Source organism: Engystomops pustulosus, chromosome 7 (assembly GCF_040894005.1).
Source record: "Engystomops pustulosus chromosome 7, aEngPut4.maternal, whole genome shotgun sequence".
Taxonomy (NCBI): Eukaryota; Metazoa; Chordata; class Amphibia; order Anura; family Leptodactylidae; genus Engystomops; species Engystomops pustulosus.
Window position 1 is genome coordinate 165,721,386 of NC_092417.1, and position 15,717 is coordinate 165,737,102.

The 15,717-nt window shown below is 46.5% G+C and overlaps 1 protein-coding gene and 1 non-coding gene across 7 annotated transcripts in view; both read left to right on the forward strand.

Moving 5' to 3' along the window:
• Window positions 1-11,969, forward strand: part of CKAP5 (cytoskeleton associated protein 5) — a 41,291-nt gene extending 29,322 nt beyond the window's left edge. For 3 of the 6 annotated variants that reach the window (XM_072118764.1, XM_072118768.1, XM_072118765.1), the window contains 17 exons: window positions 288-437; window positions 542-745; window positions 2,131-2,266; window positions 2,353-2,546; window positions 2,633-2,802; window positions 2,900-2,923; window positions 4,053-4,226; window positions 4,460-4,580; window positions 4,661-4,840; window positions 4,925-5,112; window positions 5,189-5,264; window positions 6,029-6,217; window positions 6,321-6,458; window positions 6,577-6,660; window positions 6,736-6,895; window positions 6,975-7,129; window positions 11,079-11,969. In XM_072118764.1, coding sequence (XP_071974865.1) covers window positions 288-437; window positions 542-745; window positions 2,131-2,266; window positions 2,353-2,546; window positions 2,633-2,802; window positions 2,900-2,923; window positions 4,053-4,226; window positions 4,460-4,580; window positions 4,661-4,840; window positions 4,925-5,112; window positions 5,189-5,264; window positions 6,029-6,217; window positions 6,321-6,458; window positions 6,577-6,660; window positions 6,736-6,895; window positions 6,975-7,129; window positions 11,079-11,324 — 2,589 coding nt within the window. In that variant the 3' untranslated portion in view covers window positions 11,325-11,969. The remainder of the gene's footprint in view (window positions 1-287; window positions 438-541; window positions 746-2,130; window positions 2,267-2,352; window positions 2,547-2,632; window positions 2,803-2,899; window positions 2,924-4,052; window positions 4,227-4,459; window positions 4,581-4,660; window positions 4,841-4,924; window positions 5,113-5,188; window positions 5,265-6,028; window positions 6,218-6,320; window positions 6,459-6,576; window positions 6,661-6,735; window positions 6,896-6,974; window positions 7,130-11,078) is intronic. The other 3 variants (XM_072118767.1, XM_072118769.1, XM_072118766.1) reach the window with 2 other exon arrangements.
• On the forward strand, window positions 783-890 carry LOC140071476 (small nucleolar RNA SNORD67). Its single transcript, XR_011849171.1, has one exon. It is a non-coding gene; the product is annotated as a small nucleolar RNA SNORD67 (small nucleolar RNA).
• Window positions 11,970-15,717: the final 3,748 nt, after the last annotated feature.

Consider the following 15,717-nt stretch of genomic DNA (forward strand, 5'->3'; position numbering starts at 1 on the left):
GACGTATTTGCATATTAGGCTAATAACTTTTCAGAACTTGGCGGGATCTGGAGGATTGGCTCTAAAAAGGCTTCGATGATATTTATTCAATGAACCTGCCGCCGGTTCTACCTTGATGGGTAGATCCGAGATGGTAGGTTTCCTTTTAAAATGTGTAATGAGAGAACTGTTGTCCCTTCTGGACAAAACGATATATCGGGCAGATGAAATCCTCATTTCCATGTCATCGGGAGTGAATCGGGAAGCCCTCTACCTATTTAGTATTGACTATTTCCATTCCTTTGCAGGTCCTCAAATGGAACTTTCCCGCTCCTCGTGACGAGTATATTGAGCAGCTGAAAACTCAGATGTCTACTTGTATTGCCAAGTGGCTGCAGGATGAGCTGTTTCACGCTGACTTCCAGCGCCACATAAAGGCCATGGCAGTAATGACTGATGTAAGTAATGACCCCACGTTTTCATGGCACTTTTCCCACCCTTCAATGCCGCGGTGGAAGTTAGTGAGGCTCTTAGAAGTAATATCATTGTTTTTCCCCTTTAGCACTTGGAGACTGAGAAGGAAGGCGTTATGAGCACTTTGGACCTCGTACTTAAGTGGTTCACCCTGCGCTTCTTTGACACGAACACCAGTGTCCTGATGAAGGTTCTGGAATACCTGAAGCTGCTGTTCACCATGCTAAGCCAAGAGGAATACCATATGACCGAGCTGGAGGCCACCTCCTTTATCCCTTACCTGCTGCTAAAGGTGAGTGTTCTCTGGATCACTTTAGTGGGAGTTGATGCTGGAGGATGATGAGTTGCACCCTGGGGTCTGCGGTGCTGTGTACTGTGGTACCCCCAGAGCCATTGTGGTGACACAACCATGTGCACAGGGGCCAGCTGACTCCACATCACTCCTACCACATGTCATCTAGGGCATTATGGGTGATGTATAAAGGTTTCCATCGTAACCCTGATGAGCTGATCAATGCTACGTAATCTTTGGTTTTGGGGCTGCAAAATCAAAGTGACGGAAACTGCACGGGGATAAGATGGTTAGATACCTTTTGTCCTTAATGGCGTAGCCATATTAACTGCTCTTTCCAGACAATGGGTGGTGTCTGCTCTATTTTTTTTTGCTGCTTCTATTTATATAGGGTGCTGAATCACTGAGCAGTTATGGATCAGTATGTACTGTGTGTACAGGTCTTCGCTGAGGCCTGTGCCTGGCTTCAGCAATGCCCTGCCCTTAAATGGCTGATCCCCCTAAGGTTGATGCCACACATGGCGTTTTGAACCCATTTTTGGTCTGTTTTTAAGCACTCCATTAAAAAACGCATGCGTTAAAAAAAACTCATCCGTTTTTTAAAGCGTGCGTTTTTTGAGAACGCATCAGTTTTTGACAGGTTTTACCAATTATCTTAAAGGCAGTTTAAAAAAACCCGCATGCGGTTTTTTTAAAACGCATCCTATTTCACCATTTTTGATTAAGATAATTGGTAAAACCTGTCAAAGTGATGCGTTCTCAAAAACCGCATGCGTTAAACGGATGAGTTTTTTTAACGCATACGTTTTTTAATGGAGTGCTTAAAAACAGACCAAAAATGGGTTCAAAACACCATGGGGGACATTTACTATGGCGTTTCCGGCAGTTTTGTGGCGCTCTCACCACATGTTCTGCTCTCAGACCTATTTATTAGCTGTCGGGGACAGAAAAAAATGCCTTTTTCCGTCTGCTCCGACTCTTCTCCGAAAAGGGGCGTGGCTTTGGCGGAGTGGAAACTCGGACAGAATTAATATGTGTCACAGCCATTTTTGGGCGCTGTAAACTGGCGGAAAGTAGACCAAAAGAAAACTGGTCTAGCAGGGACTGTTGGACACATTTCTGGTGCTCGGGACAGATTTTGGTCCCAGGGACAGAAAATGGTCTCAGCGCCAGAAATGTCTCTGCACAGCTCCACAATATTAAATGTGTGTCTTCTTTTCGAGAGCAGGTCGGTAACAAAGCCAATGCAGACACCGACACTTTAAGTAAATGTCCCCCCATGTGTGGCATCACCCTTACTGAAACCACACAGGAGCTTCTGGGGCCAGTAGTGCAAGCGGTGTGTGTTCTCTTGGTAAGCAAACTTTATCTGGTCTCTCCCACAGGTCGGCGAGCCAAAAGATGTTGTACGAAAGGATGTGCGTGCCATTCTGAACAAAATGTGCCAGGTGTACCCAGCCAGCAAGATGTTTAACTTTGTCATGGAAGGGATCAAGTCTAAGAATTCCAAGCAGAGAGCTGGTTAGTTGTACTAGTGTATGTGTGTATGTATACCACGTTGGGAAGCATCCTGCAAGCCCCTTAATTTCTTGCATCTCTGTCTGCAGAGTGCCTGGAGGAGCTCGGCTGCCTGGTCGAATCTTACGGTGTGAATGTCTGCCAACCAACGCCAGCCAAAGCTTTGAAGGAGATCGCAGTCCACATTGGGGATAGAGATACCACCGTGCGCAATGCTGCTCTCAATACCATCGTGACCGTGTACAATGTGCACGGAGAGCAAGTCTTCAAACTTATCGGAAATGTAAGTGTCGTCTCCTTGCAGCACAGAGTGTCATTGCAGTATCCTAACCGTGGCTAATGGTTTTCTATATGAATTTCTCCCTCTAGCTCTCTGAGAAAGACATGAGCATGCTCGAGGAGAGGATAAAACGTGCGGGTAAGAAACAGGCCGCACCCGCCCCAGCCAAGCAACCAGAAGAGAAACCTCAGCGGGTCCAGAATGCCAACGCCAGTCTGCTGCGGAAAGCCCCTCCTGAAGACATGTCTTCCAAACTCAAGTAAGTCCAGCATCCACCTGGCAATGAAATACACCATGTATGTAAATGACAAAGCACTAAATGCTCTGTTCTTCTATCGCTGCCTTTCTTTGGACAGAATTATGTATCGCACTTATAGGATGTAAGTATCATTCCTCCGCACTGATCACCTCCAAAGCATCACACGTAATGTTCAGAACCGTCTGAATCTAATATCTGCATGCAAATGCGTTCTCCCTTAGATTGAGGCTGCGGTCACACGTTGCAGTTAAAACTGCATCGCAATTAGTTTTGTGGTGGTTTTAGGTTAAAGACATGGGTGAATTTGATTTTGAAGGAGGAAGCTGTTCCACAAATTACATTCACCTGTTGATTTGATGTCTTTTTACTTGTCAAAACCAACCCAAAACTAATTGCGATGCAGTTTTAACTGCAACGTGTGACCGCACCCTGTTACAGATCATCCATTTGTAATTAAGCTGATAAGTGGCTGGTGGGTTTAGGTCAGAGGAGTCTACCCCAAACAACTGAGGGGTATTTGCTCTAAAACATAAAGCAGCAGTGGTAACGTTATTAACTGTACCTCCACTTATACACTATGGTACAGCCAAGGATTGCCAAACTTCTGTATCTGCGGAGCGTCCTGTACAGACTGACAAATGTCTGGATGCCTGAAGACTAGACTAGATAGCGGTCCTGGAGACTTGTTGGGTTTATATTCCAGGATTGTATCTTCTCATGACAAACAAGCTCTCCATTCCGCTAACTAGATCTGTCAGCAATTGCCTGGTTATAACTGTTGAGTCTCTTTAAAATGTCTGCAATGTCTCATTAGCGCCTTCTAGTGGCTGGCACAATATCCAAAATGTCACTTATTTTATCACCTTTTTTAACTAGTTTTCTGTAGTCTTTTAAGTAGTTTATCAATGTTTTAGTTGTGAGATCGCGCCACCCAACCCCTCCACCCATCTGATATTGGTAGCCACAGTATTTATTAATTTGAATGGAAGCTTCCCACAATGCAAGACATTGGTTTTAAGTTGCACATTCTCTGGTTATGGCACTGTGGCTGCGGATATTGGTCAGTGGTCACTGATCATGTATTGATTGCCTAACCCCAAGTACAGGTCAATAAAGTCCCAGAAACCCCCTATAAGACTTCTCTTCCTGTTGCATGTGCAAGTAGATTGGCCTCTCCTATAGACAGCGGGGTGAATATCTCCTGTCTGTACCTGATTTTCTTTGACCTAATCATAGTCGTCTTTCTACAGTCAAGCCAGGAACATGGGCGGACACCCGGAGCCGACTCACACAATTCCTAGAGAATTCCAGTTAGACTTGGATGAAATAGAGAATGATAATGGAACGGTGAGGTGCGAGATGCCGGCCTTGGTGCAGCACAAACTGGATGAGATCTTCGAACCAGTCCTGATCCCAGAGCCAAAGTAAGTCTGACTTTACAATGTGGCTTATTTGAAATGAATTGGGCAAAGCTGCATGGCCAATCAAATGCTTAATAATTGGGGTGGTGGTTTCCATCTCCTAAAGTAATGGTTAGAAGATTATACTGCCGGTGCCCTCAAACTGAAAACCTAGGATCGAAGGGATCCCCTTTATGTTTGCCTTGTATCTGCCAGTGAAATTTTACCGGTTCTGACTGTTGTATATTTCCCCCCAGGATTCGGGCTGTGTCCCCGCACTTTGATGACATGCACAGTAACACTGCTTCTACCATCAACTTTGTAATCTCCCAAGTGGCCAGCGGTGATATAAATACCAGTATACAAGCTTTGGCTCAGGTATCCAGCACTTGGCTCCTACACCATCACAACACAAGTGTGATACAGTAGTATAATTGTACAAATAACTTTGTTTTCAGATTGACGAAGTTCTGCGTCAGGAGGATAAGGCAGAAGCCATGTCGGGTCACATAGACCAGTTCCTGATCGCCACCTTCATGCAGCTTCGTCTGATCTACAACACTCACATGGCGGACGAGCGGCTGGACAAGGACGACATTGTCCGTCTTTACAGCTGCATAATCGGCAACATGATATCGGTAAGAAAATATAGTTTTAGGAATTTGATATTGTTGTCCTTTCTTACCTTGTTATGTATTGTGACGTTTTCATTTCCTCTTAAGCTGTTTCAAATGGAAAGTCTCGCCCGAGAAGCTTCCACCGGAGTCCTGAAGGACCTGATGCACGGTCTCATCACCTTGATGCTTGACTCCAGGGTGGAAGATTTAGAAGAGGGACAGCAGGTGGTGCGTTCTGTCAACCTCCTCGTGGTTAAAGTGCTGGAGCGCTCAGACCAGACTAATATATTGAGGTAGGGCTTGTGGGGGTTTAGCTCTGGGTGTCTATTAGTTTTGGCTTTCTGTAACCTTTGTTTTCACCCCTCGCAGTGCTCTCCTGCTGCTTCTTCAGGACAGTCTATTGGCTACCGCCAGCTCGCCAAAGTTCTCAGAGCTGGTTATGAAGGTATGCTACTTTAATTTGGTTCCTGGTTGTCATGGGGTTTCCATGCTGCTATTATATGCCTCACGTTCAATAAGTGGGGTTCTGTTCTTTGAGACCATCAACAATCCTGAGAATGATGCATGGATTCAGCATTTGGATCGATTCCATTTATTCCCTGCATAATGTTTGTGACTGAGTAGAAAACATAAGCCCACCCCCCACAAATTTACTCCAGTCTTAATGTGCAGAGGCCCCTTCATTGTCAGTGGGGGTCCCAGAGGTTGCTCACCTAACTATAAATGAATGGGATATCATGGTGATCCATGTAATGTTATCCTGCCTCCTCTATGTGGGCTCTTGTTATGTAAGGGGAACTTCATACGTAGCGTAATGGCTGTGGAATTTGCCCCTTTAGGATCCTCGCTGGAATCAGAAACCAGGCAAAATCGTCTGTTTTCTGATGTGTGTTACGTTGTTTCGCTGCAGCATGTGATGGCGGCAAAGCTCAACATTTTTGTATTGCAAAAGTTTGATTTCTTCGCCATAATCCACAGCAACCAGTGACCAGTCACTTAATTGTTGTGGATCGTAAATGCACAGCAGGAAGCGGTTTCCTTCATTGTGTGGAATTCTGATAACACTCCTACTGTATAATGCTGTGGATTGACCATGAGTGGCACATTCAGAGTTAAAATGTGCCGGCACCTAAAGGGTTCTTAACCAGATTTGCCCCTCGGGGTCAGTATGTCTGGCGCTGTGTAGTCACACCATATCTCTGCTTGCAGTGTGTATGGCGGATGATACGGCTCCTCCCGGAAGCCATCAATAACATCAATCTAGACAGAATTCTGCTGGATATCCATAACTTCATGAGGGTCCTGCCCAAAGAGAAGCTAAAGCAGCACAAGGGCGAGCTGCCGATGAGGACCCTGAAAACCCTGCTGCACACGCTGTGCAAGCTTAAAGGGCCAAAGGTAAGGAACGGATCAGGAACACTTACACAAGTGATTATCTGAGGTGTAAGGGGATTCTGCTGATCCAGGTGGTAATAGGGCTAACCCCCTTCCCTGTTTTTAGATAATGGATCACCTGAGCATGATTGAAAATAAACACGAGTCCGAGCTGGAGGCACACCTCCTAAAAGTAATGAAGCACTCTATGGACGGTACTGGGTCCAAATCTGACAGGGAGACTGAAAAGGGAGCATCCCGTACGGTGAGTTGGGGTTCAGTGATTACCTAACTGCTGGGTCTTACTAGGAGTTGAATGGGTACTAGAGGAACCAGTGTGTCTGACTCGTATACTTAGTGTCTAGTTTTGTGTTTTTCTCGAGGAGGAAAAGGCAGCAAAGGCAAATGTCAGCGACTTCCTTGCAGAGATTTTCAAGAAGATCGGGTCTAAAGAGAACACAAAGGAGGTGAGTGTCCTGCGCCTGATAGTGTTGGACTGGTACATGGGACGTGTGATTTATAATGTTCCTCCACCTCCATAGGGTTTGGCGGAGCTCTATGAGTACAAGAAGAAATACTCAGATGCTGAAATCGAACCGTTCCTTAAGAACACCTCCCAGTTCTTTCAGAGCTACGTGGAACGTGGTCTGCGCCTCATCGAGATGGAGCGGGAGGGGAAGGCTCGCATCACCTCCACTACAGGTGATGGATTAAGAGAGATGACGCGTCTTCTGATGTAGTTGCTTTCTTGAATGATCTGACTGTCTACTGTGTATTGCAGGTATCACTCCACACGTTACTGAGATAAATACTCCCTCTATAGTCTCCGGTACCGCTCAACCCACTACAAATGCTAATGGAGAGGAGGTGGGACCTTCCGTCTATCTGGAGAGGCTGAAGATTCTGCGCCAGAGGTGTGGGCTGGACAACTCCAAGGTAAAGACTGTGTGTGTGTGTCTGCTCTTTGTTGTACCTATATAATGGCTGCTGTGGAATTGCAGAATGGGATGTAAAAGGTCAATTCACAAATGGAAGGGACTAGCCCCAATGTTCCAAATTGAGATTCTAGACCAGGGGTCTCAAACTCAATTTACCTGGGGGCCGTTGGAGGTAGATTCTGGGTAAGGCTGGGCCGCATCAAGTTTTCCACACAAAATGCGCTTACAAAATATCATTATTCAGATTCAAATGTCATGGCGTCTCCCAGTGCAAGGAAAGCCCCAAGCTGGGAGACGTGTTTTCTCTATGAACGCGTCCTGTGCACCGAGGGGTCCCAAGCTCCTACCGCACTGAGCCCAGTCAGGGACACTCCATCCCCCCACCCGGTACTTGCCTCCCCGTGTCCCTCCCATCGAAGAAGATGAAGTCGCCGCTCTGACCTGCACCAAGTGCGTTCAGAGCGGCGACTTCATCTTCTTCAAGTACCGGAGGGAAGGGGATTAACCGGTTACGGGCCCTTTCCTGTTTTTTCATGTCCATTTTTCACTCCCCACCTTCAAAAAACTATAACTTTTTTATTTTTACACGTAAAGAGCTGTGTGATGGATTGTTTTCTGCGTAACAAATTGCACTTCATAGTGATGGTATTAAATATTCCATGCCATGTACTGGGAAGCGGGAAAAAAATTCCAAATGCAATGAAAATGCATTTGCGCCATTTTCTTGTGGGCTTGGATATTACGTCTTTCACTGAGCGCCCCAAATGACATGTCTACTTTATTTTTTGGGTCGGTACGATTAAGGGGATACCAAATTTGTATAGGTTTTATAATGTTTTCATACATTTACAAAAATTAAAACCTACTGTACAAAAATATTTTTTTTTATTTTGCCAAATTCTGGCGCTAATAACTTTTTCATACTTTGGTGTACGGAGCTGTGGGTGCTGTCATTTTTTGCGAAATTTGATAATATGTTCAATGATATCATTTTTAGGACTGTACAACCTTTTGATCACTTTTTATAGATTTTTTTATATTTTTCAAAATGGCAAAGTGCCATTTTCGAATTTGGGCGCTATTTTCCGTAACGGGGTTAAACGCACTGAAAAACCGTCATCATATTTTGATAGATCGGGCATTTTCGGACGCGTCGATACCTGATATGTTTATGATTTTTACTGTTTATTTATATTTATGTCAGTTCTAGGGAAAGGGGGGTGATTTGAAATTTTAGGTTTTTTTTATTATTATTTTTTTTTAAACTTTTTTTTATTTTTATTTATACTATTTTTCAGACTCCCTAGGGTACTTTAACCCTAGGTTGTATGATCGATCCTATCATATACTGCCATACTACAGTATGGCAGTATATGGAGATTTTCCTCCTCATTCATTACAATGTGCTATCAGCACATTGTAATGAAGGGGTTAAAACGAAATGGCCTCGGGTCTTCGGAAGACCTGAGGCTACCATGGAGACGGATCTCCGCCCCCCGATGACGTCACGGGGAGCGGTGATCCCAGGTAAGATGGCGGCGCCCATGCGCCGCTATCTTTTTGAGGCTGCCGGCAGCTTTGTCGGCAGCCATCGCTGTGAAAGCACCCGCGATCGGTGCTAGCACCGATCGCGGGTGTTACCGGTAAGTCTTTGCTGCAATATGCAGCAAAGACTTACCGGCTATGGAGAGGGCTCAGCCCGTGAGCCCTCTCCATGCAGCGCGACCAGGTGGGGGCCGCAAAATATTGTCCCGCGGCCCGCAGTTGGCCCGCGGGCCGCGAGTTTGAGACCCCTGTTCTAGACCAAGACTATCCAAAGTTGATTAGATTGTGAGACTCCTTTGGGACAGTGACCAATTCGACAAACTCTATGCGGCGCTGTGTAATCTGTGTGCACTATATAAAGGAATTATTGTTAAGGCTGGAAATGCCAATAAAGAAGTGTTGTACTTCTCATAAAACTTGTAGTAAGGGCTTGCAGCACGTTTGGCCCAAACACTGAGCAGCTGGAAATGACTTGAGCATATCCGTTCATTTGTCTGCATTTGGGCTTGACTTTCCAGACTGACTGTGGTGCAAGTTGGACACAGCTCATGTGTGAGGGACTCGAATCCCTCAAAAGATGCAGGATGTAAACGACGCCACTGAAAGGTCAAGTAACTCCAAGGGTATATCCTAAACCTGTCTAATGAGACGGTGACCCCTCACTATAGATGCGTGGTCTGGTGAATTTTTATATTCTTGAGCAGATTTTGCACCAAAATTTTGTGACTGAGATTGGGACTGCTTAAAGGGACAATCCCAGTAAAGGACGCCTATCCACGGAATAGGGTAAGATTAAGATGTTTGAGTTCCAAAATGTTCTCCGTAGGGCTGGGGCACCTTAGAATAACAAGAATGTGGCTCCCATTTCCCTCTTCAATGATTTGTTGAGCCAACACCCTGCCGCTATGTTCGTCCACTAAATAATGGCTGGAAATGGCTCTCTGGAACTCTAAATTTTAGGCTACACACAACCAGTCTTTTTAAGGAGATTAGGACCCCTGTTCTTGTGATCGAAGTGTGTTAGATGCCCACCCAACAATTTTTGGCAAATTTGTGCTGCATTCAGATTACACGGCTTCCCAACGTGTCCTTACAACAGAGTAAGGACATGTATCACAGAATAGTCATACTCTGGCATACACACTCTGCTTTGCCCTATGACTTAAATAGATGGTGACCTCCCAGAGCATACGTACAATGAATTTTGGGAGAGGAATGCAATACTTTGCATCCGTCCCCCATTTCCTTTGAGGAGGATATGTCGTTAAAGGAAACCTACCACTTTAAAATGACCCTTCTGACCCACAAATACCTTAAGCTAGCTCAGGATGAGCTGATGCCGGACCATATTTTCAATTAAACCAGAAACCGCTGTATTTGTACAAAAACGATTTTCTTGTGGTAGTAAAATCTCCCTTTGGCGCTTCTGTGAGTGTCATACAGCGCGCACCCCGGACCCTGCTCCGCGATCACGCTCGTGTCAGCGCCGCTCCCGTCGCTAATTTTGCTGTGCCCGAGAGCCGATGACGTCACCGAGCTCTCGGGCACACTAGCACATGTGCACCACCTCCTCCCGGCGCGTCACGGCCGGATCCCATTGCGCATGCGCGAAGCCTCGTAGTATCGCGAGGCTTCGGAGAGAAAACCGTGGGGGTGAACGAACCAATGATCCACTGCCACCAATGAAAATTAAAGTTTTAATGCACTTCAAGCCCCCTGACACCAATGTTTTAATGTGCCTGTGTAAATATATATATATATATTTACACAGGCACATTAAAACATTCTTCTCTCTTAAAACGGTCTTCTCTCCGAAGCCTCGCGATACTACGAGGCTTCGGGACTTCGCGCATGCGCAATGGGATCCGGCCGCGACGCGCCGGGAGGAGGTGGTGCACATGTGCTAGTGTGCCCGAGAGCTCGGTGACGTCATCGGCTCTCGGGCACAGCAAAATTAGCGACGGGAGAGGCGCTGACGCGAGCGTGATCGCGGAGCAGGGTCCGGGGTGCGCGCTGTATGACACTCACAGAAGCGCCAAAGGGAGATTTTACTACCACAAGAAAATCGTTTTTGTACAAATACAGCGGTTTCTGGTTTAATTGAAAATATGGTCCGGCATCAGCTCATCCTGAGCTAGCTTAAGGTATTTGTGGGTCAGAAGGGTCATTTTAAAGTGGTAGGTTTCCTTTAAGCAGGAGGGAGCGGGGAGGAAGAACTTAGCTTGCTGGGTCCTTGCATCAAGCGTTTTTTGCACAGTATGCCATGTGGAGGGAGGCAAAAAGGACGCCCCCAGGTATGGGCTGTCTGTCGGCAGCGTTCCTGGCATATGAGTTGAGCATTTACCAAAGGAGTGATGTGTATCCAGCGCCAGCGTTTGCTAATGTGTCTTCCATCTTAACAGGACGAGAGGCCACCGCTGAGCTCCCTGCTCTCCAAGACGACTACTCCCTCCGTGGTTTCCTCCACAGACATGCTACACAGCAAGCTCTCCCAGCTCCGCGAATCTCGCGAGCAGTTCCAGCACTTGGATCTAGACTCCAACCAGACCCACGCCAGCACCACCTCCTCCACCTCGTCCTCGGCCACCACGGCCAACATCGACGACTTGAAAAAGAGACTGGAAAGAATTAAAAGCAGTCGAAAGTGACGACCCCCTAAGCCTCGTGCTTCAGTCTCTTCCTTTCCCACTCTCTAGGAGTCTCGTCTGGCTCAGCGGCTTTGTCTAGGCCTATTGTAAACTATTGTTTTATGTATCATACTGTGCATTTCTTTGTTCTGGGGGAGGGAGGGAGCATCTACGTGGCTGAGTATTTGTACATATATATTGCCGTCCTGCCTCCCCTTGTGTCTTAGTGTACAGACCCGACTACCTGTTCTATACTTAACTTCCGTTTTTTTTGTGTTTTGTCTGGTTTTAATCGTCCATTTCCATGGCTCTTATATTTGTAGCTCCGTGGCTTTTTTTTTTTTCTTTTGACTTGCTTTTAATTTAACTTTAAAGCAGTGGATCGCTGATTCTGTATGGAATCGTAAGGCATGGCATGAAAATTAAAAACTTTTTTTTGTAAATAAAGTTTGAAATAAGTGAGTACATTGTATAGATGCTGTTTTTCAGTTGCTCCGGTGTTTTCATTTAATTTTTCTTGGATCTGTACATTACAGTAACTAATCCAAAAGGGCCCTGTACCTCCGCCTAGCCACTAGCTTTTGCGCTGAGCCGTCAAGTTTGGCTAAATAGTTTTAATGGGCGTTATAATAAAATAAATTAAAAATACTTTCATTTTAAAAACCATTTTGGCGTTCATCTTGATTTCTTGGATGTAGACGATAAAAGAATAGGGGGTTTGTATCGCTGAGTTAACTTTGATATGGGAGTATTGTGGGCATGCTCTGTGACCTGTGGAGGAAGCGAGCTGTCAATGTATCGTTTATCCTAAATTCTGTATGTGTAGATTTTGCTTGTTATTGATATAATTGCAGACAAAAGCCAACACAATCCTGTTCTGTAGAGATGACTTTTAAGCAAAAACTACCAATATTTAGAAGTTTTCCTAAAAAAGGGTTGCATGAAGATTGGAAAACAAGGCTGCTTTGTTCCACAAACCGTCCAATCTACCTCTATACAGTTGTAATACCGGCTTTTTTGGAACTGTATAGAGGTAGGTTGCACTGTTTTGTGGGGAAAAAAAGCAGGTCTGTGATGGCTCTATAGTTGGACACATGGTCTGGTTCTGGCTTTAGCAGTTATGAGACTGCAGCACTCCCCCCAAATGCTGTGCTCTAGTCAAACATCAGTCTGCGGACCAGGACAATGGTTTGGTGTTCAGCAGCTAGGGGTAACCCAGACGTGTTGCTAATCGGGCAGCTTTAGCCCCCTAGCAGCTATACATGGCTGTCATCTGCCTGGTGTCCACCTGTCTAATAAAAAAATCTGGCTAATTGCTAGAGGCGTAAAGCCGCCTGATTGACATCTCCCAGATATGTGGAGCTGCAAAATAGATGATGCCAAACCTAAAGTATGTGACTGCTGATATTTCCTGTCCTAACATGCCTTAAAAACAAACCCTGGGCATTGTATTGAACACTGTTGTATACTAATACTCTTGTCTGAATGCTTCCAACAGCAGCTTCTTCTGCTTCCCGTTATGAAGAATATAGTTGCCTGCTGTCTCTAAGCTAATCGGTCACTTCTCCCAGAGAGCAGGGCCCGCCTCAGACAGGAACCCCAAACTTTAAAGGGCCACCTCCTCCATTGCTCAGTGCAGTTTCCTGTCCCGGCAGGAGATCCCACCATGCGTCTGGGAGTCCAGGCTGTCGGGCGTGAAGGGTGGAAAGCTGTCGCTTATGCCCCAATATGGTTGCAGCCTCCCCGTTGGAGAAGCTAGATGCCGCTTGTCGGTGGTGATGTCTGTGGGACAGCTGTACTTCTTTGGGTGCCACGCAGCTAGCAAAGTGGCTGTGCCGCTCCCCTGCCCCACTTCCGGTGGGGCACTAAGTGGCGTCTCGTGTCTCTGTCATGGGGGTGGGAAATTTTGAAATGGAACACTGGACACGGCAGTCGCTGTGTATCTTACACCCACAGCCAACCACAGGGATTCCATAGGAACGAGTTGCTGCTGTTGCATTGATATTCCTATGTGCACCACCCGGTTTTGCTGCCTCTCCATTCTAATCTATGAGCTCGGAAGAAGGAGGAGAGCCTTTGGTCATCATGGACCCTGCTATGGTAAGCGGTGTTCCTTTTGGGGTGGTGAGTACGGTTGTACCAGGCCTAATAAATGGTACTGACGGTCTCTTATGTGATTGTATTATAGAGGGAAGAGACCCCTAGTAGGAAATCTACTAGAAAGATGAGAAATGGTGTGTAGAATTTGAGGTGTTCGCCTGCCGTCGTCTTATCAGAAGTCTTCCTGAGAGTCTTGTATCCAGCGTTTGGTGATCCAGGAGCAATCTGTTATGTTGGACTCTTTCATTCAGTAGGAAGTAGACCTGGCCGATGCCTACTATCATGTCCCCATTCACCCGGACTCACAAAAGTTCCTAAGGGTAGCGGATGTGTTGGAAGGAAGGATCGTTTATCTGCAATACCAAGCTCTTCCCTTTGATGTAGCGGCGGCACCGAGGCCCTTCAAAAAAATTATTTCAGAGATGGCCTCTATCAGGAAAGAGCAGGGGACATTAGTCCCTTCTCAGTCAAAGATGTTCTTAGGGATTCTCTTGGATTCTGCCTGCCAAAGATCCTTTCTCCCAGTAGAGAAGATGGGGAAGATCAGGACAGTGGTCAAGTCCCTTCTAAAAGACTTAGAGGGGGAAAGAGGAACAGTGTGGACAGCAAACTACCGAACAGTGGAGACCCTGCAGTCCCAGATGAAGAAAACCACAGTCACACCCAGTGTTCCTACACTCCCTGACCTAAACATGACTACTGTCACAGCAGAAGCTCCCCTGAAGAGCAAGTGAACCTACTAGGTACGTGGCTTTCACACCCACGCAACTGGACACTATCATCAGTAAACTCCCAGACCCGGATAAACACCCTATGCAGTTTCTGCGGAAGTTGGAGCAGAACCGCCAGATCTATGGTGCCACCAGGAGGGATCTTTACAATATGGTTACTGTTAAAACTCCTGACACTTATCTGCAGGTCATCCTGAAGTATCTGGACGCCTCGGCAGTACCGGACCAGGACAGTTACCAGTCAGGGTTGGACTTCTGTTCCCAGATGAAGACTTGGGCACAGGAATGCCTCACCGACCAGGCAGGTTCTATCCAGGACGTCCAGCAGGAAAAAGATGAACCTATGGACGGGTACTCCTCCAGACTGTCTCAACAATTTGAGGATCTCGGATTCACCCTCCATAATAAGATCCAAGCCCACATGCTTGTAAAGGCCCTAGTGGAGGGCCTCCAAGATGAACTTAAAGACAAAGTTCTTGCCACTCGTCCAGAAATCCTATCTGCAGGATTCAAGGATGCTGTAACCATAATCAAAGGATTCCAGAAAGCTCAACATAAGGAGAGAGACGAGAAGAAAAAAGGAAGTGATGCTGATGACCACCACTTCAATGGACAGTGATTCAGATGAAGAACCAGTCCCTGCTCCTATTATGGTACAGCAAGCCCCTACATGACCACCTATGCCTGTCAACTACTACCCTCAGCCACCAGTACCCCATGCATCTCATCCGTGGCAGACACCACAACAGCAAGGACCCTTTGGATTCAACAACCAGAGACCTCTCCCTACCTGCTGGATTTGTGGAAGACAAGGCCATGTCAAGAGACTGCAGGTCCAGACCCAGAGATGACTACAGACCGCGCCAAAGTGGACCTAGATCTGATGACTATAGAGGGTCCCAGAATAGACCCAGACCTGATGACTATAAAGGATCACATGATGAACCCAGGTACCAGGACCAAAGATATCAAGAACCAAGACCACAGGATTGTATTGGCATTACCGGCACCACTGCTGAGTCTCCCCTCACTATTCCTGTCCCCGTTGGACCTTTCCCTGATGTCATGGCTCGCTTCCTGGTGTCAGATACCTGCCCCATCAACCTTCTAGGGGCAGACCTTCTTCAACGTCTTAGAGCTTCTATCAATTATACTCTCCAAGGTCTTCAGCTTGAATTACATGACCCCAGGTCAGAAGAGGGAACTATGGACAGATGTGTACTTAGAGCTCTCCCTCTGATGCTTCAGCAAATTCATCAACCTGATCTCTTCTATGGAGTCCCGGACCGGGTCTCAGCCCAACTCCCTTCCTCACTCTGGTCAACTGGACCTGATGACGTAGGACTTCTACCAGTCCCTCCAGTGATGGTATATCTAAAAGAGGGGGCTCAGCCCCCAAGGATACCTCAGTATCCTCTGAAGATGGCTCAAGAACAAGGCCTCTCCACCCAAATTCAGGCCCTTGTCAAGCAAGGTGTTTTGATCTACTGTACCTCTTCCTGCAACACCCCATTATTTCCTGTCCAGAAGAAGACCCCCAAGGGGTCACCACCCAAGTACAGGTTAGTCCAGGACCTCAGAGC